Source organism: Oncorhynchus mykiss, chromosome 3 (genome assembly GCF_013265735.2).
Source record: "Oncorhynchus mykiss isolate Arlee chromosome 3, USDA_OmykA_1.1, whole genome shotgun sequence".
Taxonomy (NCBI): Eukaryota; Metazoa; Chordata; class Actinopteri; order Salmoniformes; family Salmonidae; genus Oncorhynchus; species Oncorhynchus mykiss.
In genome coordinates this window covers 5,439,933-5,465,729 of record NC_048567.1, presented here as the reverse complement: position 1 = coordinate 5,465,729, position 25,797 = coordinate 5,439,933, and the positions used below count along the sequence as shown (strand labels likewise).

General features: G+C 44.7%; 2 protein-coding genes across 7 annotated transcripts in view; one reads left to right on the top strand and one right to left on the bottom strand.

Annotated features, from left to right (window-relative positions):
• The window catches only part of LOC110517595 (collagen alpha-6(VI) chain), a 34,998-nt gene extending 26,794 nt beyond the window's left edge, over nucleotides 1-8,204 (top strand). For 2 of the 3 annotated variants that reach the window (XM_036966701.1, XM_036966706.1), the window contains exons 29-39: nucleotides 77-139; nucleotides 1,352-1,414; nucleotides 1,611-1,646; nucleotides 1,749-1,785; nucleotides 1,938-1,949; nucleotides 2,243-2,736; nucleotides 2,846-2,945; nucleotides 4,129-4,794; nucleotides 4,972-5,229; nucleotides 6,305-6,352; nucleotides 7,216-8,204. In XM_036966701.1, the coding sequence (XP_036822596.1) occupies nucleotides 77-139; nucleotides 1,352-1,414; nucleotides 1,611-1,646; nucleotides 1,749-1,785; nucleotides 1,938-1,949; nucleotides 2,243-2,736; nucleotides 2,846-2,945; nucleotides 4,129-4,794; nucleotides 4,972-5,229; nucleotides 6,305-6,352; nucleotides 7,216-7,406 (1,968 nt within the window). In that variant the 3' untranslated portion in view covers nucleotides 7,407-8,204. The remainder of the gene's footprint in view (nucleotides 1-76; nucleotides 140-1,351; nucleotides 1,415-1,610; nucleotides 1,647-1,748; nucleotides 1,786-1,937; nucleotides 1,950-2,242; nucleotides 2,737-2,845; nucleotides 2,946-4,128; nucleotides 4,795-4,971; nucleotides 5,230-6,304; nucleotides 6,353-7,215) is intronic. The other variant, XR_005040245.1, reaches the window with a different exon arrangement.
• Nucleotides 8,205-11,240: 3,036 nt separating this feature from the next.
• On the bottom strand, nucleotides 11,241-25,635 carry LOC110534114 (phosphoinositide-3-kinase, regulatory subunit 4). Of its 4 annotated transcripts, XM_036966670.1 has the most exons (21): nucleotides 25,367-25,635; nucleotides 25,208-25,260; nucleotides 23,921-24,664; nucleotides 23,640-23,773; nucleotides 22,893-23,511; nucleotides 22,636-22,770; nucleotides 22,276-22,497; nucleotides 21,583-21,756; nucleotides 21,327-21,472; nucleotides 20,429-20,632; nucleotides 20,094-20,295; nucleotides 19,842-19,862; nucleotides 18,716-18,813; nucleotides 18,349-18,571; nucleotides 17,962-18,127; nucleotides 14,061-14,225; nucleotides 12,823-13,034; nucleotides 12,507-12,638; nucleotides 12,217-12,406; nucleotides 11,898-12,018; nucleotides 11,241-11,713 (listed from the first exon to the last, which is right to left on the bottom strand). In XM_036966670.1, exons 3-21 carry the CDS (start codon nucleotides 24,636-24,638, stop codon nucleotides 11,543-11,545), a joined length of 4,053 nt encoding a protein of 1,350 aa, XP_036822565.1. In that variant the 5' UTR covers nucleotides 24,639-24,664; nucleotides 25,208-25,260; nucleotides 25,367-25,635; the 3' UTR covers nucleotides 11,241-11,542. The 4 variants fall into 4 exon arrangements, with proteins under 4 accessions (XP_036822565.1, XP_036822558.1, XP_036822571.1 ...); XM_036966663.1 differs by lacking the exon at nucleotides 25,208-25,260; XM_036966676.1 differs by lacking the exon at nucleotides 25,208-25,260 and having other exon boundaries at nucleotides 25,430-25,635.
• Between the last annotated feature and the right edge of the window lie 162 nt (nucleotides 25,636-25,797).

The window sequence follows — 25,797 nt, the reverse complement described above, 5'->3', positions numbered from 1 at the left end:
GAATCCAATCATGGCACATTGCATTCTGAATCTCACAAAAAGTAAACAATCCCCTTTTCCTGTTTGTCATCTTCAGGGTGAAAGTGGTGATTTTGGAGTCAAAGGAGGTCCAGGCCCCAAAGGAAACCGAGGCAGAGGGGTGAGACTCACACACACTATCGCTAGAAGACCCCAGAGTGTCCTGTTGCACATGCATTGCTGCAACTGTTAAGTCAATACCGCTACATTTTTAGTGCCCAGAACGGTCACACTTTATTTGGATAATCCCAGTGTACAAAACATTGACGTCTGCTTTTTCCGTGACATAGACTGACCAGGTGAATCCAGGTGAAAGCTATGATCCCATATTGATGTCACTTGTTAAATCCACTTAAATCAGTGAAAATGAAGGGGAGGAGACAGGTTGAAGAAGGATTTTTAAGCCTTGAGACATGGATTGTGCATGTGTGCCATTCAGAGGGTGAATGGGCAAGACAAAAGATGTAATTGCCTTTGGACAGGGTATGGTAGTATGTGCTAGGCGCACCGGTTTCTGTCAAGAACTGCAATGCTGCTGGGTTTTTCAAGCTCAACAGTTTTCTGGACCAAGAATGGTCGACTTCCCAAAGGACATCCAGCCTACTTGACACAACTGAGGGAAGCATTGGAGTCAGTATGGGCCAGCATCCCTGTGGAACGCTTTGGAGACCTTGTACTGTCCATGCCCCAACGAATGGAAGCTGTTCTGAGGGCGAAAGGGGGTGCAACTCAATAGTAGCAAGCTGTCCTTAATGTTTTGGACACTCAGTGTAGATGCTCTACATATGGTCATACTGTTAACAAACTATCTGTTGATAAGCAACTGCTTGTTAAGGTTACAGTTAGGGATAGGGTTAGGTTTTGATTTAGGGTTAGTTTTAGAATAAGGGTTAGGGTAAGGGTTAGTTTTAGAATAAGGGTTAGGGTTACTTTTAGAATAAGGGTTAGGGTTAGTTTTAGAATAAGGGTAAGGGTTAGGGTTAGTTTTAGAATAAGGGTAAGGGCTAGGGTTAGTTTTAGAATAAGGGCTAGGGTTAGTTTTAGAATAAGGGTAAGGGTTAGTTTTAGAATAAGGGTAAGGGCTAGGGTTAGTGGATAGTTAGTTGATATGTTGTTGACAGTTATTGAACATCTACAAACTATCTTCGTGGGACTAAAGTGTCACCCTCCAGAACTGTATATACTCACACATAGAGTCTCTATGCTTGAGTCAAAGAGTGTCTAACACCACTGCTTATGTGTGACATTTGCTTGTGCCACAGGTACTAATATGTGTTGACATGTATACAATCTTCTGTTAAAATGGCCATATGTTACGATGTGATTGAACCAGGGGAACTCGGGCAGATCGGGTGAGTCAGGAGATCCCGGATCCATTGGACCACCGGGACACACTGTTAGTATTTCATTTGCGTTTTTGGATCTTTTAAAGGAACTTTACAAATCTCATGTATTAGTTGTTTTATTATTGTTATTTGTTTCAAGTGAAAATAATAGTAGTTGTAGTTTTGGTTGTATTGTAAGATATAAGTATTGGTAAGATATTCACTGTTTCCATGTGGATTTCTGACTAATTCTCTATTTCTATCTAGGGCTCTAGAGGCAGACCAGGAGAGAGAGCCATGTCTGTATGTGTATTCTGTCTGATTTTTGTTCCAATTTAACTCTAAAACATTTTATGTAGAGAATCTTGAGAGCTATTTAACATGTTATTTTATTTGTCTCCCTAGGAATGCCAGCTGACCACCTATATCCGTGATAACTGTGGTAAGCTCTTGGTATTCCTACTCTATATTTTTTGTAAGAAAAGATCTGCTGTGTCAATTGCTTTATTGCTGGTAAGGTCATGTTTTCATAAGCAAAGATGAATTCATTCCTAATTTTGTCTCTAAACTATGATATTTTTCTCCCCCAAACAGCATGCTCTCAAGGTATGTCTCCATTAACCCTTCATCGTCCAAATAAATGTATGTACTTGACTGAAGATTCTGGTGTAATCAAACCAGAACTCTTGGCAAAGTGATGTTATGAATGGGTGTCATTTAAAAATACCATTGCCCCCCTCACCCCCTCTCTCCCTCTCCCCATCTCTCTCTCTCTGTACCTCTCTCCCTCTCTCTCCCTCTCTCTGTACCTCTCTCCCTTCCTCTATCCTCTCTCTCTGTCCCTCTCTCCCTTCCTCTCCCCTTGTCTCTCTCTGTCCCTCTCTCACTCTATCCCCCAGGCCAGGCAGCGTGCCCAGCCTACCCCACAGAGCTGGTCTTTGCTCTGGATATGTCACAGGATGTGGAGCCTGCCACGTTTGAGAGGATGCGCTCCGCTCTCCTCTCCATATTGGATGACGTTGCCATCGCCGAGAGCAACTGCCCGACGGGTGCACGTGTTGCCGTGGTATCCTATAGTGCCAACACCAAGTACCTGATCCGATTCCAGGACTACCAACGCAAGCCGGAGTTGTTGGAGGCCATCCAAAACATTGCACTGGAACGAAAGTCCAACCAGCGCCATCTTGGGGAGGCCATGCGCTTTGTGGGGCGCCATGTCTTCAAGCGAACCCGTAAAGCATTGACGATGAGGAAGGTGGCAGTGTTCTTCACCAACGGGCCCTCTGTGGACAGCGCTGCCATCGTCACGGCCGCCATGGAGTTCAAGGCCTTGAACATCGCTCCTGCTGTCATCGCACTGAGGAACTCCCCCGATGTTCAACGGGCTTTTGAGGTACAATTGCTAACAGATGCTTTCTGGTTATGGGATAGTGAACAGGGCAGCGGAAAGGCTGGTGAATTGAAATGCAGCCCATGCATGTTTTTGTTTTGTTGTGGCGCAGGCTGATGACACGGGCAGCTTCATCCTTGTTCGGCTGGTGGATAGGTCACAGGACCAAAATGCTGTGCTGACAAGAATCAAAAATTGCGTCATCTGCTACGGTAAGCACACAGGGACAAAATAAAATATAGTCTTATTTGGTATCAATGTATGTCTTAGTTTTTATGGTTAATTCTGCTGTAGAACCAATATTCCCCTTGGGCATAAATAATTATCTACTACTACTACACTATTACTGAAGCTACTGTACTACTACTACTACTACTACTACTACTACACTACTAATGATGCTACTGTACTACACTACTACACTACTAATGATGCTACTGTACTACTACTACTACATTACTACTACTACTACTGATGTTACTGTACTATACTACTACTACTACTACTAATACACTACTACTGATGCTACTGTACTACTACTACTACTACACTACTAATGATGCTACTGTACTACACTACTACACTACTAATGATGCTACTGTACTACTACTACTACATTACTACTACTACTACTGATGTTACTGTACTATACTACAACTACTACTACTAATACACTACTACTGATGCTACTGTACTACTACTAATACTACTACTACTACTACTACTACTACTACTGATTCTATTGTACTACTACAGTACTGCTACTGATGCTACTGTACTACTACTACTACTACTGATTCTACTGTACTACTACAGTACTACTACTGATTATACTGTACTACTACTGATGCTACTGTACTACTACTAATACTACTACTACTAATACTGATGCTACTGTACTACTACTAATACTACTACTACTACTATTACTGATGCTACTGTACTACAACTAATACTACTACTGATGCTACTGTACTACTACAGTACTACTACTGATTATACTGTACTTCTGCAGTGCTACTACTGATTCTACTGTACTACTACTGATGCTACTGTACTACTACTACTACTGATGCTACTGTACTACTCCTCATACTACTACTGATGCTACTGCACTACTAATACTATTACTACTACAGTACTACTGATGCTACTGTACTACTATTACTGATGCTACTGTACTACTGCTACTGTACTACTACTGTACTACTACTACTGGTACTACTGCTACTGCACTACTACTATACTACTACTACTGATGCTACTACACTACTACTGTACGACTATTGCTGAGGCTACTGTGCTACTGTACTACTACTGTACTACTACTACTGATGCTACTGCACTACTACTGTACTACTACTGTACTACTACTACACTCTGTGTGTCCATCAGACCACTGTAAACCAGCCCAGGGGTGTGATTTTACTGACGCTCAGCGGCCCCTGGTGGTGGATATGGACCTGACCCTGGTGGTGGACGGTTCAAGGGAGATCCGGGCCGATCAGTACGCTGGCGTCCAGGAGCTTCTGGGCTCAGTGGTGAAGCAGGTAGCCTGGAGCCCCAAACCCAGCGTGGCTGACGGCCGGGCCAGAGTGGCCCTTCTCCAGACCAGTAGTTCTCTGCTCCCCCAGACTTCCCAGGCCGTCACGGTAGAGTTTGACCTGCAGAAGTACCACAACCACATTGGTCTACAGACACACCTGAGGAGCATGCAGCAGCAGGGAGGAGTGTCGTCTCTGGGGCAGACCCTGGAGTACGCTCTGAGCAAGGTGTTCCTCAAGGCCACCAGGCCCAGGAAGAGTAGAGTGGTGCTGGCTGTGGTGGGGGCCGAGACAGCCCACTGGGACCAGGCCAAGCTGGCCTACATTTCCCAGAAGGCCAAGTGTCAGGGCGTTTCCCTGTTTGTGATCGCAGTGGGCGACCATTACAACAGCACTCAGGTGGAGGAGTTGGCGAGCACGCCGTCAGAGCAGCACCTGCTCCATCTGTGGCATGTGAAGGAGTGGGAGAGAGGCTACGCACAGCGCTTCTTCAGGGCCTTCCTCAGGGTCCTCAGTAGTAAGGAACAATAGCATGCTTCTTCATCTGGTTGTCTCTTGAGGGAGAGATAATTATGCCAGAACAAATCATACATTTTAACATTTGCATTTGTATTTATTAGGGATCCCCATTAGCTGCTGCCAAGGCAGTGTTACTGTGTGTCCTAACTCTCTCACTTCTCCCTCACTATTTCAGAGGGAGGGAACAGCTACCCTCCTGCCCATCTCAAACTCAAGTGTGATCTGATGCTGGGACAGGAACACGGACAGGGACAAGGACAGGCAGAGTGGGATGTGTGGAAAGAGGAAGAGGAGTACACAGATGAGGAGGAGTTCCTGGAGCACACTGGTGTATTTCCGACTCAGATAGCTCTTGACCAGGTTGACACTATACATGCCTTCTCCAGGGGAGATGGAGCCACTTCACCCCCCCGGCCACAGCCAAACTCTAATGGTAATCAGTAACCCCACATTTATAACAGAACTTCTATTTCCCTCTCTCCCTCACGTTCCCTCGTATCCCACTGCATGAGTAGTCTCAGTTTGCAACCTCATACTGCATATCTTCCTCCCCATTTACAAACCTGCTTGTTCTGCTTTTAGCCCACTGTAAGTTGGATGTGGACAGTGACACTAACTGCGGGGACTATGGCCAGCGATGGCACTTTAACAAAATGCTCTGTGCATTTTAGATGAACTAACTTCAAAGTAATGACTCGGGACGTCGGGTTTGATACGAAAGCTTCTTTTAGTAAGAATACTTGTTTACGTTACATTTAACAACTTTGTTTTGGTACAGAGCAATGCAGGTAAGATGCTATCGGAAAGACAGCCACAATCCACTGCACCTGCACATAATTGGCGCGTTCTCTCTCCTTCCTCTCGCAATGCATTCTGGGACTTGCAGTCAAAAAGCGTAATTCAACACAACCCAATACAATTACATATGCAAATAAATCTAAAGAAATATCTTTAGATACAGCTCAAAGAATAAACTTAAACATTAACTCTGTAACACATTAAAGTTACAACAGTGCATGCTTGCCTTTTTGGTACGGCGGTTGCGACACTGACGCCAACCGTTTTAGCACGGAAAACGAATGTTTTGAGACGTGTGGCACTTCCAGGAAGTCCCCCCAGCCCTCTACTGAACATCATGTGGAGGTCATAGATGTAGAGCTCTGTTAGCCACAATCTGAGTTACAACGACTGTTGTGATGTTTGTCAAATGCTGAATCACAAAATGCTGCATGAGAAGAGAACACTAGTTGTTCTATTTGCATTCTCAAATCAGGAGGCTTTCAGTTGAGATAATTCTAATGAGCTGAACCCCTAACATTAGTGACTGTAATATACCTTGTTTAAACAGTATGGCAATTGCAGGTTTGAAATGACAAAAGTTGTGATGCCATTTTTGTCAGTTGTCATGTTGTTTCGTGTTGTCGTGTTGTCGTGTTGTCATGTCAGCTGCGAGGTCATCATTCACAGCACTACGCCAGAGATTTTCTTCTAATGTTATGTGTTCACAGATCACACAACCCTCCTGAGGACAGAGGAAAGTACAGTTCTTAACCAGGGTAAGGACCACATCTCTCTCTAATTTTGTATGCAATAATACATGTGAAAAGACAGCAGGCTCGGGTCTGTACAATAGTGTAAAAGGCATGAGTCTCAACCTTTGGCTTTGTCCTCTCCCCTCTCTCTTTCCTCTCTTTCCTCTCTTCTCTCTCTTTCCTCTCCTCTCTCTCTTTCCTCTCTCTTTCCTCTCCCCTCTCTCTCTTTCCTCTCTCTTTCCTCTCCCCTCTCTCTTTCCTCTCCCCTCTCTCTTTCCTCTCTTTCCTTTCCCCTCTCTCTTTCCTCTCTTTCCTTTCCTCTCCTCTCTTTCCTTTCCTCTCCCCTCTTTCCTCTCCCCTCTCTCTTTCCCCTCCCCTCTCTCTTTCCCCTCCCCTCTCTCTTTCCCCTCCCCTCTCTCTTTCCCCTCCCCTCTCTCTTTCCCCTCTCCTCTCTCTTTCCCCTCTCCTCTCTCTTTCCCCTCTCCTCTCTCTTTCCCCTCTCCTCTCTCTCTTTCCTCTCTCCTCTCTCTTTCCTCTCCTCTCTCTCTTTCCTCTCCCCTCTCTCTTTCCCCTCTCCTCTCTCTTTCCTCTCCTCTCTCTCTTTCCTCTCTCTTTCCTCTCCCCTCTCTCTTTCCTCTCTCTTTCCTCTCTCTTTCCTCTCCCCTCTCTCTTTCCTCTCTTTCCCCTCTCCTCTCTCTTTCCCCTCTCCTCTCTCTTTCCCCTCTCCTCTCTCTTTCCCCTCTCCTCTCTCTTTCCTCTCCTCTCTCTCTTTCCTCTCCTCTCTCTCTTTCCTCTCCCCCCTTTCTTTTGTTTTCTCCTGAATCCTATCCCCTTTTTTCTATCTCCCATTTCTCCCCTTTGCCCCGTTTCCTCTCCCTCTTCCCCAGATGCATGTTTCTTCAAACAGGACAAGGGAGGTTGTGAGAACTACACTCTGAAGTGGTACTTTGACACGACACAGAGCGAGTGCTCCCGTTTCTGGTATGGCGGCTGTGGCGGCAACGCTAACCGTTTCGAGACGCAGGAGGCTTGTGAAGGCCTCTGTCTGAGGAGGAACTCCACACATGTAAAACCCTGATTAGAGTGAATTGAAGAAGATCACGCCAGAAACCAGCCAAACAAATGTCTCATTCAAGGTGTGAACATCAAAAACAACACTGTCTGTGTAAATAACTCTGGCCCTTATCTTTAGCATTTAGTTGTTCTCCTTTTGGGTAAAAATGGAAATTACTGAAACAGAAGTATGAATATTTCTCTCTTTTATTCAAGTCTGTTCAAGCAGACCTAAGTAACGGATCTGACTCTCATGCAGTCATGCAACAAACATGCATAAGGGCACTGCTGCTTTTGTGAGAAGGACTTTAAAGCAATGAAATAACCTGTTGTCTCTTGTGGCTATTTTCCATCATCACAGATCAACAGCTACCAAACCAAGTCAAGCACCAGGCAATGCACTGTTAACTTGGATGTTAACCGTACATGTAAATTCAGGCTGTATGTCATCCGCTCAGTGTTTGTAAATAGGATTTGTTGCACTGTGTGTCTGTTTCCTCTAACTTGACCATTTTGTTTACATACCCTACATCTCATATGTATATACTGTACTCGATACCATCTACTCCATCTTGCCTATGCCGTTCTGTACCATCACTCATTCATATATCTTTATCTACATATTCTTTATCCCTTTACACTTGTGTGTATAAGGTAGTAGTTTTGGAATTGTTAGTTTAGATTACTCGTTGGTTATTTCTGCATTGTCAGAACTAGAAGCAAAAGCATTTCGCTACACTCTCATTAACATCTGCTAACCATGTGTATGTGACAAATACATTTGATTTGATGCTAAGTGTTGAAAATAAAACTACACAAATTCCCTAGCGGTCAGTGAATTTTTGATGCTCTTATGACCTTATTCTACTGATATTGATTCTGAATGGATACTGGGCCGGATTAAGAAATCATAACAATAGCCCAGGCCAATGAAGAGACACAGATATGTCCAATATTAGAAGGAAATACATGCGTATGTATACATACAGTAAGTTACTAAATACCATTTTCAGTGGAACACTGACTCACCTAATGATGATGAAGCCAAGGGCTACTCACGGTGATGGCCGATGCACGCGTCGTCGTGGCGATAGCCTATCTCAAGATGAGCTACTTTTTAAAACAGTGCTGCTGTTCACAAAAAAAATGGGAGTTTAATTTATTTATATTGGTTTTACAGGCTGATTAGTCTTCTTTCAGGTGTATGCATTTGCTTTCCACACTGTACGTTTTTTTCCCACAATATTATTTTTTAATCTGCAAAAGGCAAACCTACAGCAGCAACCTACCATAGAAATGTAATCCATAGATGGCTGTTCCCATTCAAATCAGGACTATTGCTAGTACCCATGAGTATAACAGTCAAATTGCCAGGGTAAGAGATTCCAAAACTCTTCTATGGATTATCTGTCTATGGCCACAACGAAACAAGCTGTAGCCTATATTTGGTGCATATGCTGCCCAAATTGTGCCCTTCCCGGCTGTAGGCATACCAGTAGCTGCCCAAATTAAGGAAACACTTGAGTAAATGAGGGATACAAAGTATATGTTATGGTGTGGGATGCATTTTCCTTGCATGGTTTAGGTCCACTTCTAGAATCTATGCCAAGGCGCATTGAAGCTGTTCTGGCAGCTCGTGGCCTAACACCCCTATAAAACACTTTATGTTGGTGTGGGCTCCTGTGCAGGATTTCTTTTTTAAAGATTTCAATTTTTTATTTGCATTTGTTTTTGCCTCTTGAGCCCAGCCCGACTCACACAAAGAAATGATGTATTAGTCAGTTACCCAATCAAGGCAGGACCCCCCAGTTACCCATGTGGGCCCCCTACCTCCTCCCCTCATTTGATGATTAGCAGAGCGGCAGCAGGCTGTCTACACTCCTTGAGAGTGGGCTCCTGAATCATCCCATCGTTGGCGGTGCCGGTAAAAAAAATACTAAATATATACAGTGGGGCAAAAAAGTATTTAGTCAGCCACCAATTGTGCAAGTTCTCCCACTTAAAAAGATGAGGCCTGTAATTTTCATCATAGGTACACTTCAACTATGACAGACAAAATGAGAAAAATACATTCCAGAAAATCACATTGTAGGACGTTTTAATGATTTTATTTGCAAATTATGGTGGAAAATAAGTATTTGGTAAATGACAAAAGTTTATCTCAATACTTTGTTATATACCCTTTGTTGGCAATGACAGAGGTCAAACGTTTTCTGTAAGTCTTCACAAGGTTTTCACACACTGTTGCTGGTATTTTGGCCCATTCCTCCATGCAGATCTCTAGAGCAGTGATGTTTTGGGGATGTTGCTGGGCAACACGGACTTTCAACTCCCTCCAAAGATTTTCTATGGGGTTGAGATCTGGAGACTGGCTAGGCCACTCCAGGACCTTGAAATGCTTCTTACGCAGCCACTCCTTCGTTGCCTGGGCTGTGTGTTTGGGATCATTGTCATGCTGAAAGACCCAGCCACGTTTCTTTTTTAATGCCCTTGCTGATGGAAGAAGGTTTTCACTCAAAATCTCACGATACATGGCCCCATTCATTATTTTCTTTACACGGATCAGGCGTCCTGGTCCCTTTGCAGAAAAACAGCCCCAAAGCATGATGTTTCCACCCCCATGCTTCACAGTAGCTATGGGGTTCTTTGGATGCAACTCAGCATTCTTTGTCCTCCAAACACGACGAGTTGAGTTTTTACCAAAAAGTTATATTTTGATATGATCTGACCATATGACATTCTCCCAATCTTCTTCTGAATCATCCAAATGCTCTCTAGCAAACTTCAGACGGGCCTGGACATGTACTGGCTTAAGCAGGGGGACACGTCTGGCACTGCAGGATTTGAGTCCCTGGCAGCGTAGTGTGTTACTGATGGTAGGGTTTGTTACTTTGGTCCCAGCTCTCTGCAGGTCATTCACTAGGTCCCCCCGTGTGGTTCTGGGATTTTTGCTCACCGTTCTTGTAATCATTTTGACCCCACGGGGTGAGATCTTGCGTGGAGCCCCAGATCGAGGGAGATTATCAGTGGTCTTGTATGTCTTCCATTTCCTAATAATTGCTCCCACAGTTGATTTCTTCAAACCAAGCTGCTTACCTATTGCAGATTCAGTCTTCCCAGCCTGGTGCAGGTCTACAATTTTGTTTCTGGTGTCCTTTGACAGCTCTTTGGTCTTGGCCATAGTGGAGTTTGGTGTGTGACTGTTTCAAGTTGTGGACAGGTGTCTTTTATACTGATAACAAGTTCAAACAGGTGCCATTAATACAGGTAAAGAGTGGAGGACAGAGGAGCCTCTTAAAGAAGTTACAGGTCTGTGAGAGCCAGAAATCTTGCTTGTTTGCAGGTGACCAAATACTTATTTTCCACCATAATTTGCAAATAAATTCATTAAAAATCCTACATTCCTCATTTTGTCTGTCATAGTTGAAGTGTACCTATGATGGAAATTACAGGCCTCTCATCTTTTTAAGTGGGAGAACTTGCACAATTGGTGGCTGACTAAATACGTTTTTGCCCCACTGTAATTACAGACTGTATAATACTGTATATATTTCCTTATTTTTGCTGCCTATTGGGTCCCCTACGGGCCTGGGTCCAGGGGCTTCAGCCCCGGTAAGCCCCTGCATTAATCCTGCCCTGAATGGATATGCTGTTGTGTTTTGATATACAAATTAAACTTGCGACAGTCATTGATAACAGCTATGGTTTGAGAATGTGGACACTGTTAATGCAAAGGGTTGGTTTCAGTCCTGGTCATGGCCTGGTTTGTTAACGTTACAACTTTGAGACTATGAGAGAAGACTATAGTGCTCAATAAACACTAAAAACTATAGAGTTCATAATAGCAGTTCATAAAGGGTTCATTCATCATACCAAACTTTATTGACACTTCTTGAGCAGTTTAACATAAACAGATATCAGGCATTGCATAATTGTGACTTCAGTGAATGTCATTACAAACAAAGGGTTAACATCTACTCGTATTTTGCGACAGGATTTCCAGAAGCTTCTCTTATATTAATTAGCTTTAAAATATACTATGTACAAAAGTCTACAACATAGATCAAAACTCTGGGGTGAAGATGTTGAGGACTAGTGTGTGTGGTTGGTTGGGTGTGTGAGTGTGTGTCAGCGAGAGTGCGAGGGCCTGAAAGGGGCAGTTTATTTCCAGACTTTGACGATGCCGTCTCTGGACGAAGTGACGATGAAGCCCTGTGTGGTCTGGAAAGTGGCGATGTCAGTGATGATGTCATGGTGGCCCACGGGGAGGGACTCTGGGCCCCTGCGGGGTGCATCTTCTGTGGCTCCACTCTTCTGTTTGCTGTGGATCTCCTGACAGGACAGGGAATGTAGGTCAATCTCTACCTGTCTTGTGGTTTCTTATTCATACATGTTTATAACACTGCACATAAATTGCTCTCCCGGGGACAGAAATTATGTATTGAACACCTCATTGTAGGACCAGGTGCTTAGAGGAATACACTGAATACACTGCCACCGTCCTATCAGGGCATACCTGTACAACCTCGGTGCCCTCGATGATCTTGCGGCTGTAGAGGACTGAGGGACAGTGCAGCGGTTCATTGGCTCCACCTGCCACGATGTAGGACCTCTCTGGGTAAGCCAAGTCCCAGAACCTGGTAATAACACAGAACACAGTATAGAAATAAGACTTGACTGACAAAACAAACAAGCTAACGCCATCCAACACACTTCTTGGCTAAGCCAAATTGTCACACACAAACTTAAATGTCATCCGGCAAACATACATGGTCAGAACTGGGTTAAATATATCAGAAGGATGGTTAGTCCAGTCGAGAGTATTGCAAACATACCTGATTCTCATGTCGGAGCCGGCTGTGAGGAGGAGGGGGTTCCCGTCTGCAGGGCTGCAGTAGATCCCATGGACACTGTGGGGGGACGGCTGCATCTCTGAGAGAGGGGGAGCAGAGCTGGCCCACAGCGTGAACTTCCTGTCCCCAGTCTCCATGTCCCACATGGATACCTCATTGTTGCCCTGGACCGCTACAAAACAGCAACAAAACACACAAATAATAGTTTGATTTGCCCCTCAAAGAAAGGTTTTGTTAATAAAGATTAAAAATATGATGACATCGAGTCTCACCAGCAATGACGGAGGATTGGTAAAGCGGGTGCATGAGCAGCCGTCTGATTCGTGCTCGGGTAGGGTGGGAGTGGTTTGAGATAGGGAGCTGGAACCGCATGTCCCAGCATGCCATAGTGCCGTTGCTTGTACCTGTGTGTGGACGAATCAGAATAGGATTCAGTGGACTCCTGTTAAGTGCATGTCAGATAAGTCACAACTCTGTTTAAGTTTTCAATGCAGTTTTCAGATGAAATTCATTCAACATTTTCATACACACAACATGCACCACACATGACCCACATCCACCCACGTGCTCACACCAACACCCACGCACCCAGGCAGAGCCAGCACTGGTGCATGTCCACGGTGAAGGAGGTGATGAGGCCCAGGCGGAGGTCGTGGCGGAGGGTCCAGGCATTGGAGTTGGAGCGCAGGTCCCAGCCCACCAGGGAGCCGTTCACCGTGGCGTAGGCCAGCACAGACTGGGCTCCAGAATTAAAATGGTGGACGTCCACCACGCAGCCGTCATCCTTCTGGTCCAGGAACCTGAGAGGACAGTCGATATAACAGTCAAATGTGGAGTAACTCAATATTACATTGTGGCATCAAAATGATACTGCAGTATCTACTGCATGATAATGATAACTACATGATACTGCAGTATTTACTGCATGATAATGATAACCACATGAACAGCAGCATTTACTGCATGATAATGATAACTACATGATACTGCAGTATTTACTGCATGATAATGATAACTACATGATACTGCAGTATTTACTGCATGATAATGATAACTACATGATACTGCAGTATTTACTGCATGATAATGATAACTACACGATACTGCAGTATTTACTGCATGATAATGATAACTACATGATAATGCAGAATTTACTGCATGATAATGATAACTACATGATACTGCTAGCCCATTGGTGGTGGATGAGGTGAGTTTCCCCCTACTATGTAAAGTTGATTTATTTTTCATTATTTTATTTCACCTTTATTTAACCAGGTAGGCTAGTTGAGAACAAGTTCTCATTTACAACTGCGACCTGGCCAAGATAAAGCATAGCAGTGCGACACATACAACAACACAGAGTTACACATGGAATTAACAAGCGTACAGTCAATAACACAATAAAAAAAAGAGTCTATATACAGTGTGTGTAAATGGCGTGAGGAGGTAGGCAATAAATAGGCCATAGTAGCGAATAATTACAATTTAGCAGATTAACACTGGAGTGATAAATGAGCAGATGATGATGTGCAAGTAGAGATACTGGTGTGTAAAAGAGCAGAAAAGTAAATAAAAACAATATGGGGATGAGGTAGGTAGATTGGGTGGGCTATTTACAGATGGACTATGTACAGCTGCAGCGATCGGTTAGCTGCTCAGATGGCTGATGTTTAAAGTTAGTGAGGGAAATATAAGTCTCCAGCTTCAAAGTGCTTTGTGTACCTCGGTAGAAAAGCGTTATATAAATCCAATAAATAATAATTATATCAACTACAGTAAATAAAACCAACTTTATGCTTGATCAACCCCTGATGGATAGTACATACCTGGTCTGAAAGGGGTTAACTTTGGGTGATTTGGGGGGCTTGTTGGCCTCGATGGCCAGGAGCTGGATGGAACCGTTGTCTGAGGCAGCAGCCAGGTAGTGTGACCCCTGACAGAAGGTCAACGTCTTCACGTGGCCCCCGATGCGGGAGTACGTCAGCACTGACCTGTAAGACAGCATCAAAACATTCACACAGGTTGGATTGAGGCCTGTTGTTCATTCGTTTTTCCATCAACGTTTTGGTCATTTATAGCAGACGCTCTTGTCCAGAGTGACGCCCTTATCCAGAGTGACGCCCTTATCCAGAGTGACGCCCTTATCCAGAGTGACGCCCTTATCCAGAGTGACGCCCTTATCCAGAGTGACGCCCTTATCCAGAGTGACGCCCTTATCCAGAGTGACGCCCTTATCCAGAGTGACGCCCTTATCCAAGTGCATTCCAAGGAAATCTAAGATGGTCAACACAGGTATAGCACATCAGTGAAAAGGTGAGCTGATGTCTGTTCCTCCTCCGATGAGCCTCTACTGACTCCCCATCCCGCATGCGGGAGCGTAATCATCGCCTGAAACTAATTAGCATAACGCAACGGACATAAATATCCCTAGAAAATATTGCTATTCATGAAAATCACAAATGAAATATATTGAGACACAGCTTAGCATTTTGTTAATCACCCTGTCATCTCAGATTTTCAAAATATGCTTTACAGCCAAAGCTAGAGTTTATCGATAGCCTAGCATAGCATTTTGTCCAGCTAGCAGCAGGTAACTTGGTCACGGAAATCAGAAAAGCAATCAAATTAAATTGTTTACCTTTGATGAGCTTCGGATGTTTTCACTCACGAGACTCCCAGGTAGAGAGCCAAAGTTTTCCCAAAATATTATTTTTGTAGGTGAAATAGCTCCGTTTGTTCTTCACGTTTGGCTGAGAAATCGCCCGGAAATTGCAGTCACGAAAACGGCGAAAAATATTCCAAATTATCTCCATAATATCGACAGAAACATGGCAAACATTGTTTATAATCAATCCTCAAGGTGTTTTTCTAATATCTATTCGATAATATATCCGTCAGGACAATTCGTTTTTCAGTAGGACAGATTGGAGTAATGGCTACCTCTGTATTTTACACGAGAGTCACCCTGGGAGTCATCAGGTGACCAGTTACGCAATGTAGCCGCCTACGGCTATTCTTCAACATAAATGCGTAAAACTACGTCACAATGCTGTAGACACCTTGGGGAATACGTAGAAAGCGTAATCTGGTTGATAGCACATTCACAGCTCAATAGGGACTCATTGGAACGCAGCGCTTTCAAAATATGGGGCACTTCCGGATTGGATTTTTCTCAGGCTTTCGCCTGCAACATCAGTTCTGTTATACTCACAGACAATATCTTTACAGTTTTGGAAACGTTAGAGTATTTTTTATCCAAAGCTGTCAATTATATGCATATTCTAGCATCTTGTCCTGACAAAATATCCCATTTAAAACGGGAAAGTTTTTTTTCCAAAAATGAAAATACTGCCCTTAGAGTCGCAACAGGTTTTAATACACTTCCATATACAGTGCCTTCAGAAAGTACTCACACCCCTTGACTTTTTTCACATTTTGTTGTGATACAGCCTGAATGAATTCTGAATGAAAAGCTGAAATGTCTTGAGTGATGAGGATTTCTGTCTGTAATAAATCCCTTTTGTGGGGAAAAACTAATTCCGATTGGCAGGACCTGTCTCCCCAATGGGTGGGCCTGGCTCCCAAGTAGGTGGACCTATGCCCTCCCAGGCCCACTCATGGCTCCACCCCTTCCCAGTCATGTGAAATGCCATTCTGTACCATCACTCATTCATATATTTTTATGTACATATTCCTCATCCCTTTACACTTGTGTATATAATATAGTTGTTGTGAAATTGTTAGGTTAGATTACTCGTTGGTTATTACTGCATTGTTGGAACTAGAAGCACAAGCATTTTGCTACACTCACATTAACATCTGCTAACCATGTGTATGTGACAAATAAAATGTGATTTGAAATTGGCAGGAACTAGTAATGAATGCTCATGAAATATACTATCATGTGCACATATCAGCACATGAATCTCTTAAGAGATCATATTTGATGTAAAATTATCTGAGAGGAACTAAAAATATCTGAAAAATGTGTTTATGTGGAGGCTAACCTTAACACCAAAGATTTTTTGCAGTTTGAAATTGTCCACTAGTGGGAACTTAAACATAACTGTCAACAAAATATCTAATTGGTTTAGAATAAAAAAAGTTAAGAACATAACCAGATTAATTAGTTGAAACATTACATCATTAAATCTTCCTACCCACTAGAATTGTGATACAGTGAATTTTAAGTGAAATAATCTGACTGTAAACAATTGTTTGAAAAATGACTTGCGTCATGCACAAAGTAGATGTCCTAAACCACTTTGCAAAACTATAGTTTGGTTTCAGTGTAGCCTAGTGTTTTGAGCGTTGGACTAGTAACCGAAAGGTTGCAAGATCAAATCCCCGAGCTGACAAGGTACAAATCTGTCGTTCTGCCCCTGAACAAGGCAGTTAACCCACTGTTCCTAGGCCGTCATTGAAAATAAGAATTTGCTCTTAACTGACTTGCCTGGTAAAATCAAAAAATAAATAAACACACACACACACAAACCAATCTGGACCTACCATCTACACACACACCAATCTGGACCTACCATCTACACACAAACCAATCTGGACCTACCATCTACACACACACCAATCTGGACCTACTATCTACACACAAACCAATCTGGACCTACCATCTACACACACACCAATCTGGAACTGCCATCACTCTACACATGCAGAGAAAGTCTCAAGATCCTTTGTAAGAGCACTTCTAAAATACAACCCCTTCCACCCCAATGATGGTCTAACCCACCCCAATGATGGTCTAACCCACCCCAATGATGGTCTAACCCACCCCAATGATGGTCTAACCCACCCCAATGATGGTCTAACCCACCCCAATGACGGTCTTACCCACCCCAATGACGGTCTTACCCACCCCAATGACGGTCTTACCCACCCCAATGACGGTCTTACCCACCCCAATGATGGTCTAACCCACCCCAATGATGGTCTAACCCACCCCAATGATGGTCTAACCCACCCCAATGATGGTCTAACCCACCCCAATGATGGTCTAACCCACCCCAATGATGGTCTAACCCACCCCAATGATGGTCTAAGCCACCCCAATGACGGTCTAACCCACCCCAGAGCCACTCCTTAAAGCTGAGATCTGCATAAGGTGAAGCAGCACCACTGGTGGCCGCAGGCTCGTTTGTTATTGTTTTTAAATGTGGCAGCGGAGCATCCTGCATCGTGGTGAACAAAAATCACAGTACATAATCTGCTGTTCTGTCGCACGTTCAATGATGTGCAAAATATGTTTGAAGTAACGTCTTTGTTGTTGTAGTACTGCGAGCGGACGTGTCAGTTTCACCGCTACAGATTCCAGCTTTAGCTAAACTGGAGCTGGTTGGTTATTGGTTATTACTTGGTTAACAGGTTGATTATTGGTTATTACTTGGTTAACTGGTTGGTTGCTACTAGATTAACTGGTTGGTTATTGGTTACTACTTGGTTAACTGGTTGATTGTTGGTTACCACTTGGTTAACAGGTTGATTATTGGTTATTACTTGGTTAACTGGTTGGTTGCTACTAGATTAACTGGTTGGTTATTGGTTACTACTTGGTTAACTGGTTGATTGTTGGTTACCACTTGGTTAACAGGTTGATTATTGGTTGCTACTTGGTTAACTGGTTGGTTATTGGTTACCACTTGGTTAACAGGTTGGTTATTGGTTACTACTTGGTTAACTGGTTGGTTATTGGTTACTATTTGGTTGGCGTACCTGGTGGTAGTGGTTTTGCCCTCCATCTTCTGGCTGTCCCAGACCTTGACGGTGCCGTCGTTGGAGGCCGTGGCGAAGATGGAGTGCTCATCTGACACACGGATTCGGTTGACAGCAGACTTGTGCTCATGGAGGTGGGCCACTAGAAGACCCTTAGGGTGCCACCCTGCAGAGCAAAACAACAACACAATGTGGATGTGGAGGGGCCCTGACTAAACCTACTGCTTGTTGACATTTCTGCTGTGCTTAGTCCAAATTGGCAAGAAACACACCTCTAGTGGTATATTCAATAATATAATGACCAAAAAAGAATACCTTGTGGAGTCAATAGTTTGACTTTATTTTATTTTTACAGGGACATGGCACTACTTTATGGCACTACTTTACCTGGCGGAGGCGGACGACTCTCCCATTCAGCGCTCTCCATCATCTGCTTGGCCATGCGCTCTGCGCTGCACTGCTCCCTCTTCTGCTGCACCAGATGTTGAAGCTCCGCCTTGCACGTGTTGAGACGACGCTGATAGGTTGAGACTGCGCCTGCAGACTGCCCCACAGGGACACCAAGGGAGGCTGTGGTCTTCCTGGTCTGAGTCCCCGCCCCTTCAGGAACCTGGTGGAGTACACAGAGATAGAAGGTAGACTACCAGACTGGACCAGGCTATAAAATAAATCAATTAGTATATTAATCAATAGATCATTCAACCCTCGTCCCCGCTTATTCTTAGCAGACATCATAGGTTAACCCGTTATGTACCGTGGGGAGCTGTGGTGCCGTAGCCGCTGACTCCTGAGAGCCAAACATGCTCTTCCACTCTTCATTCATGTTGGAGTCCTGTTTGGTGTGTTTCCGGGCTGAAGACAGAAAGAGAAATACAGAAAAAGCTAAGAAACACTAGTTAAGAAGCATTCAGCACTGGAGGTCAAAAGCTTGGGGACTGTTGGATTAAATAGTCATTAAGTTGAAGGGAGCTCCCTATTTTCAGCTATTCCAATAAGCAATGGGGAAGGCACTACGGTTTCAAACATCTAATGAAAATACTAACGGGAGACGGCAGGCATTAAAAGGAGTTGAAGGCCAATGCAGATACAACAGGTTTTAAGACCACCAGACTACGTGAAGCAATTGGGAGCTGGGAGATATGCTAATCACAGGACATGTTATAGTGAGTAGTTAAATTAGTCACCAGCAGCAGTCCAACACTCCAAAAGGACAGTTCCATGCGATTGAAACATACCAGCTGCAACACACAGTTACTTTTAGCCCAGGGTAAATTGTGTCAGACAAGCTACTAACAGTGCCTATGAAAAAAACACTCCAAAACGCCAAACAGGTTAGATGTTAATATACTGTACCTGTTATCCTATGGCGTAGATACACAACACAATCTTTCAGTATGTCCCTGAATAAATACTTTCTATTGAATACCATGGAGTCTAGACCCATATGGGATTTAACCCGGTATAGTGTTACTTAAACAGACTAAGGGCCTTAGATCCACTGTTTACACTACTGCCAGAGAGCACACACGCCTTTTTAACAAAACGTGATTTGCCCTAGGGGGAGTCTGCCTGGTATGTTAACAAAACTCAAGACCAGTCGGACATTTTATTTGACTACAGGGAAAAGAAGATGTTTGTGTGCTGCCGCAGGAATAGCCAAATAAAGGTTTGAACTGAACACTAACATGTACTGCTCTGTCGTGTGTAGACAGCCACAGAGGTAATGAGAAAATGCGAAAACTCTGCTTGTCCTGATGCAGTTTAACCCATCTAGTGAATTAAATGTAATGAGGCGATGTGGGTAATCTGGGGGAAATGATGTCTGTATGGGATTATTTGTTATGCACATCATTACAGGCTAAACCACACCAGCAATATACCAGATGCTGTGGCGATGAAGTCTGCAAACAGAAATGACAGGTCATTGATATCAAACATGGGGAAAATATAACAACTATAAATCAACCGATCCAATCTTTTCAGTGTCTACACACAAGTGTTTTTTTTTTTCTTCAATAATTGGGCAAAAGATCAGAATTGGGGTGTCTGTGTAAATGCAGCCTTTGGGTTTGTATACCCCTCTGCTATTACAGGGGTGTACTTTCACCACCAGGTGTCAGTGGCGTCCCTACCTCTCTTGTCCTCGGCCTCCTGTTTAGGTTTGACCAGGTCCACCTGGCGTCCCATGATGCCCAGCGTGGCCAGGTCAATGACCCCGCTCTGGACTGCCTCCCCCAGGTGGCTCTGGTCTCCCATGTTGGCCTTAGCCTTGTTGGACTTGAGCATGAAGTCCTTCAGTGCTAGCAGCTTGTCCTCTTCAGCTTCCGTCATCCCCTAGAATAAACAATTATCACCATCGTTGTGATCATCATCATCATCATAACAATAATGGTCAAACGTTGTGCATTATATGGAAACATTACATTTCCCATCCATGTAACGTTGAGACATCACCCCGCCCTCTGACCTGAGAGAGCAGTTTCTTAAGCAGCTGGGCAATGGCGGGGTCCTCCGGAATGGGGCATTCTGGGAGTGAGCCACTGCGCTTCTTCTGCCGCAGCAGCAGGTGGCGGAAGAGGCTGGCGATGTCTTTGGAGCGCAGGGAGTAGTCGAAGATGGAGCGGCTCACTGGCTCCTTCAGCACACTCAGAAGTACTATCTCTTTATCAATCTGAGAGGAAACACAGCCTCATTTAACATAGCACAGTATCACACCATAACATAACATAGCACAGTACACCATAACATAGTACAGTATACCATAACACAGCATAGTACAGTACACCTTATCATAGCACAGTACACCCTAACATAGCATAATACACCATAACATAGCACAGTACACCATAACATAGCATAGTACACCATAACATAGCACAGTACACCATAGTATAGCACACCATAACATAGCATAGTACAGCACACCATAACATAGCACAGTACAACATAGCATAGTATACACTAACATAGTATAGCACACCATTACATAGCATAGTACACAATAACATAGTACAGTACACCATATCATAGCACAGGACATCACACAATAATATAGCACAGTACATCACAGAATAATATAGCACAGTACACCATAACATAGCACAGTATAACATAGCATAGTATACCATACCATAGCACAGCACACCATAGCATAGCACAGCAGACCATAACCTAGCATAGCACAGCATAACAAAGCACACCATAACAAAGCACAGCAGACCATAACCTAGCATAGCAGAGCATAACATAGCGAAGTACAGCACACCATAGAATAGCACCACATAACATAATTTAATAAGAGTCTGGGAGATTCTTTCAATGTGTTACACGTGAAGATGGTAAGTGAGCGTGTGTGGAAGTCTTACCTGTATGATGGGCTGGGTGATGAAGGGGTTGAGGTGAGGCATCAGTTTGCAGTAGACGTCTGCTATGTTGAGATGCTGGGCCACCACGGTGATGAAGCCCACCGCCCCGTAGCGGATCCACAGGTTGGGGTGGCACAGGAATGGGGCTTTCAAAATAAGGGGAAAAGTTCATTACAAAAAGTGCCTTTTATACATAATATAGAAACAACATTATCCTTCTCCTGCCATCTCTAAGCTCCTCTCTACCCCATCTCACCGATGTCACTGACAAACTCGTAGATGTGTGGTTTCTGCAGCAGGCCCAGCTGGCACATGCAGGTGAGAGAGTTGAGGGCCTTGTAGATGACAAACTCCTCCGCATCACTCAGACCCTGCTGCAGGAGGGGCTTCAGGATGGATGAGCTCTGCCAGCCCACGTACGCCGCCACACCTGGAGGAAATGGAGAGAGAGAGAGAGATGGAAAGAGAGAGAGATGGAAAGAGATGGAACGAGAGGGAGAGAGGGAAAGAGATGGAACGAGAGGGAGAGAGGGAAAGAGATGGAACGAGAGGGAGAGAGGGAAAGAGATGGAACGAGAGGGAGAGAGCGAGAGAGATGGAACGAGCAGGAGAGAGATGGAAAGAGAGGGAGAGAGATGGAAAGAGAGGGAGAGAGATGGAAAGAGAGGGAGAGAGATGGAAAGAGAGGGAGAGAGATGGAAAGAGAGGGAGAGAGATGGAAAGAGGGAGAGTAAAAGAGAAAATTAAAAGACAGAGACCAAGAGGAAGTGGGGAGAAGGGGGAGGCAGGGCGAGAGTGGAAAGCGAAAGACGGGTCATTGAAGAGAAAATACATTTTAGGATCTCTATATCTCGGAGACTTCCTGCATGTACACATCCAGCTTTGACCATTAGCATATTTGAGTGACTAAGTGTGGGCACCGTGTCTGTGACACAGTCCTGCCCCTTACCCACGATGCTGTCGAAGAAGGCTCCCCGGAGGTGCCAGTCATTCTTGTCGTTCAGGAAAGTGATCATGTGGGACAGGAGCACGTCGTTGGCCTTCTGCCGGCCGAAGAAGACGCAGAGCCGCGTGATGCCATTCTCCATCAGAGACTGCTTGACGATGTTCTCCGAGTCGCTCAGTAACGTAACCACCTTCTGCTGCACCATCTCATGAAGCGCCTGCAGCTCTGTCAGGAGGAACAGGAAGTCAGAACAGAATATAATTTTCCCAAGGGAGCGTTCGGTGGGGCATTCAGTATCCATGTTTCGGTGATAAACCTCTACCTCCGATCTGATATTTGAGAGAGAGGAGGCCTTAAAATTACCAGAGTCGTAGTTCTCGTTGGGGTGGAGGGTCTCCTCTGTGTCCTCCCCATTCAAGTCGTGCTCCATATTCAGGTTATTCTCCTGAACGAGCTCTAAAAAACGCAAAGCTGTCTCAGCCAGGTGTGCTATGTTCTCTGAGAAAAGGAGAGAGGCGAATGGATAGGCATTACAAACAACATAAATACTGTCAACCTTTGGACAATTAAGTGTGTAATCATATTTAGAGCGACCCGTGGTCATTGTCAGCCCAACTGACCTGCATATGCCAGCCTGACGATGGTGGCGTCGTCCTGCGCCAGGTGGGCAATGCCTGGCAGGATGTACTCTGGGTAGATGTTGACATCGTTACGGGGAACCTCCTTCACCAGCGCCAGCACCTTGGCTAGGGTGCGTACGGCCTGGGCCCTAACCCGTGGCGCCAGGTCGCTGCAGAAGTGCAGCAGGTATGGCGTGATGCGGTCCAGCAGCGTCTCCACCCTGAGGCGGCCCGCCAGGTGCAGCACCAGCTCCAGAGCCGCCAGCTTGGAGTCGCACGAACGCAGCGTCTGGAGGCAGGAGGTGATGACAGACACCAGCACCACCAGACCCTGCTCCTCCTTGGTCGACACCACACTAGACTCCTGGTCCCCCTTCTCAGGCTTCTCCGTCGACCCACCTGACCCTCCCCCGCGGAGGTTATGGAGGATGTTATCCAGGTCCTTGCGGATGACCAGCACACGCTCGTCTGCCGACTGGAAGGTCTCCTTGGCAAACTGGGCCATGTAGGGCTGCAGAAAGGTATAGAAGATGTCTGGGAAGGCGTTACCTCTCTGCTGCTTCAGGTACTCCTCCGCAGTCAGACGCTTCTCCGGCTCCCGCTGCACCATCTGGGCCACCTAGGAGGCGAAAAGAGGGTTTTGGTGGTTACCAGGAGACAGCGGTACACTTAACAATTGGTGCTCTGGATGAATTTAGTATTTCACAAGAACATCTTCACGTGAAGATAAAACATATAGACTATTACTAGTTCTCTGATGTAATGGTCTTCTATTTTCATGAGAACATGCTCTGTCTGGAAGTGTCCTTTGCGATACGCCAGAAGTTGGGAGAGATCAAACAGTGGTACTCCCTCTGTGAAGAGTTCTGCGATCACACAACCTAAAAAACACATGAAATAACAGCCAGGGAATTTGAATGTACATTAGATGTTTAAACACTCTCAATGTCGATCAGAGTCCATGGCATCCACTTATCTCTCTCTCTATTGCCCCTAAACAGAAAATATGTTTCAGCTATGAAAGTTACCTGCTGAGAAGATATCCATTGCCTGTTTGAGCTCTCCCCTGCTCCTCTGGCTGTTGCTGGTGAGGTCCACCAGAGGGGTGTTCTGGTCGCTCTCTGTGGTGAACATACTCCCATCCACAAACCTCTCGGGGGCGATGTAACATGTCCTCCGTCGAGACGTGTCAAAGAAGTAATTAAAGTCAGCTGGGTTGTCCTCAGGCAGATAGGTGGGCTTGAAGCTGGCAAAGTCTGTGAGCAGCACCCAGTTCCAGCTGGTCACCATCACGTTTTCTGTCTTAATGTCACCGTGGCGCACGCCCGATTTGTGCGCCTGGTCTACGGCGGTGAGGATCTGGAAGGCTAGCCAGCGCTTCTCCACATTGTTGAGGAAGGGTCGCGTGCTGATGCGATCATACAAGTTGTCCCGGACATACTGGCGGAAGAGGATGGCTGCTTTCTCAGTGAGGGAGGCCTTCTGGAAGGGCAGGCAGTTCTGGCACGAGTGCAGTCTGATCTTTAGCTCCTCCAGCTCCTGCTTGTAGCTGGTGAGAGGTAGAGATGGGTCCTGAATGGCAAACACCTTCACCACCACCAGGCCTTCCCTGTGCTTGGCACGGGCCACCTTAAAGAAGCGGGTGCTGCCCAGGCTCTTGTCGTACTCGTGATCATGGATGTCAGAGAAGTAGCTGTCGACAGATAGGATCTGGGCAGGAGCGATCCCTGCCAGCTGATTCCCCATGGTTCTGCTTCACTCTGACCAGGGTCCTGGGTTGACATAGACATGAACAATCAAACACAGGGCTGTTCTTATGCAAGACGCAAAGCAGAGTGCCTGGATACAGCCCTTAGCTGTGGTATGTTGGTCATATTCCACAAACACCCAAAGTGTCTTATTGATATTATAAAATACTTACAAACATAATTAGAACATTAAAAATAAATGTTTTGTAATATCCGTGGTATATGGTCTCTCATACACACGGGTGAATGCTGTTTTAGCCAATCAGCATCCAGTATCCAAACTACCCGGCTCAAAATAAACAATACACCTAGCCGGAAACCCTTCCCATACAATAAAAAAAGGATTCGCTACACAGTTACAGAGAGCAACCACAAAGGTGGGCTATCAAATCCAATTTTATTTGTCACATACCCGCAATAGCATTGCTAAACATGTGTATGTATAACAACAACAACAGTATGTATGAATGTAAATAGCACAGCTAGGTAAATAATAACTGTGGTTACAGTACTGGCTACAAATTGATATCTAGTTAGCTGCTTTCAAACTCGTTAAGTGCTACTTACTCTGCCATGAAAATGGGATCAAATGCATTGGCTCATCATGTAAGGACAGTACACTGTGATGATGACAGTGCAATAACATGCGCATGAATATGTCAGTCTACTAAACAAAGAAGAAAAATGCATAAAAACCGAATAGTACATACAGTTTGATATACTTACAATACAAATGGAACACAGAATGCACGTGACGTTGATGAAATTACAGTGCAGGGTATTGTTTACCAGATGGTTGAGATGCGGTGTAGTGCTGTTTGGCTTCGTATCTGGTTAGCATCTAGCTAACTTCATCGGTTCTAATATGTCATCCCCATGCATTTTGCTAAGACGACTCAATTTGAAAAAATATATAAATTGAGCGTCGAGATTTAGCTTATTCCGTGGGTTCAGCTGACAGTTGAAGGAAAGTAGCATTTCCTGTAAAATCCAATAAGATAAAAAAATATATATATAATATCCCTCCGCAGGGTGCATAGACACGTAAACAAGCGTCACTTCCGGTTCTAGATTTCACTTTCAAAACACAAACTAGATGCGAAAGCAATATGTTAGAAGCCTAACGTTACATGTTTTTTGTTTGATGCTTTCGTCTG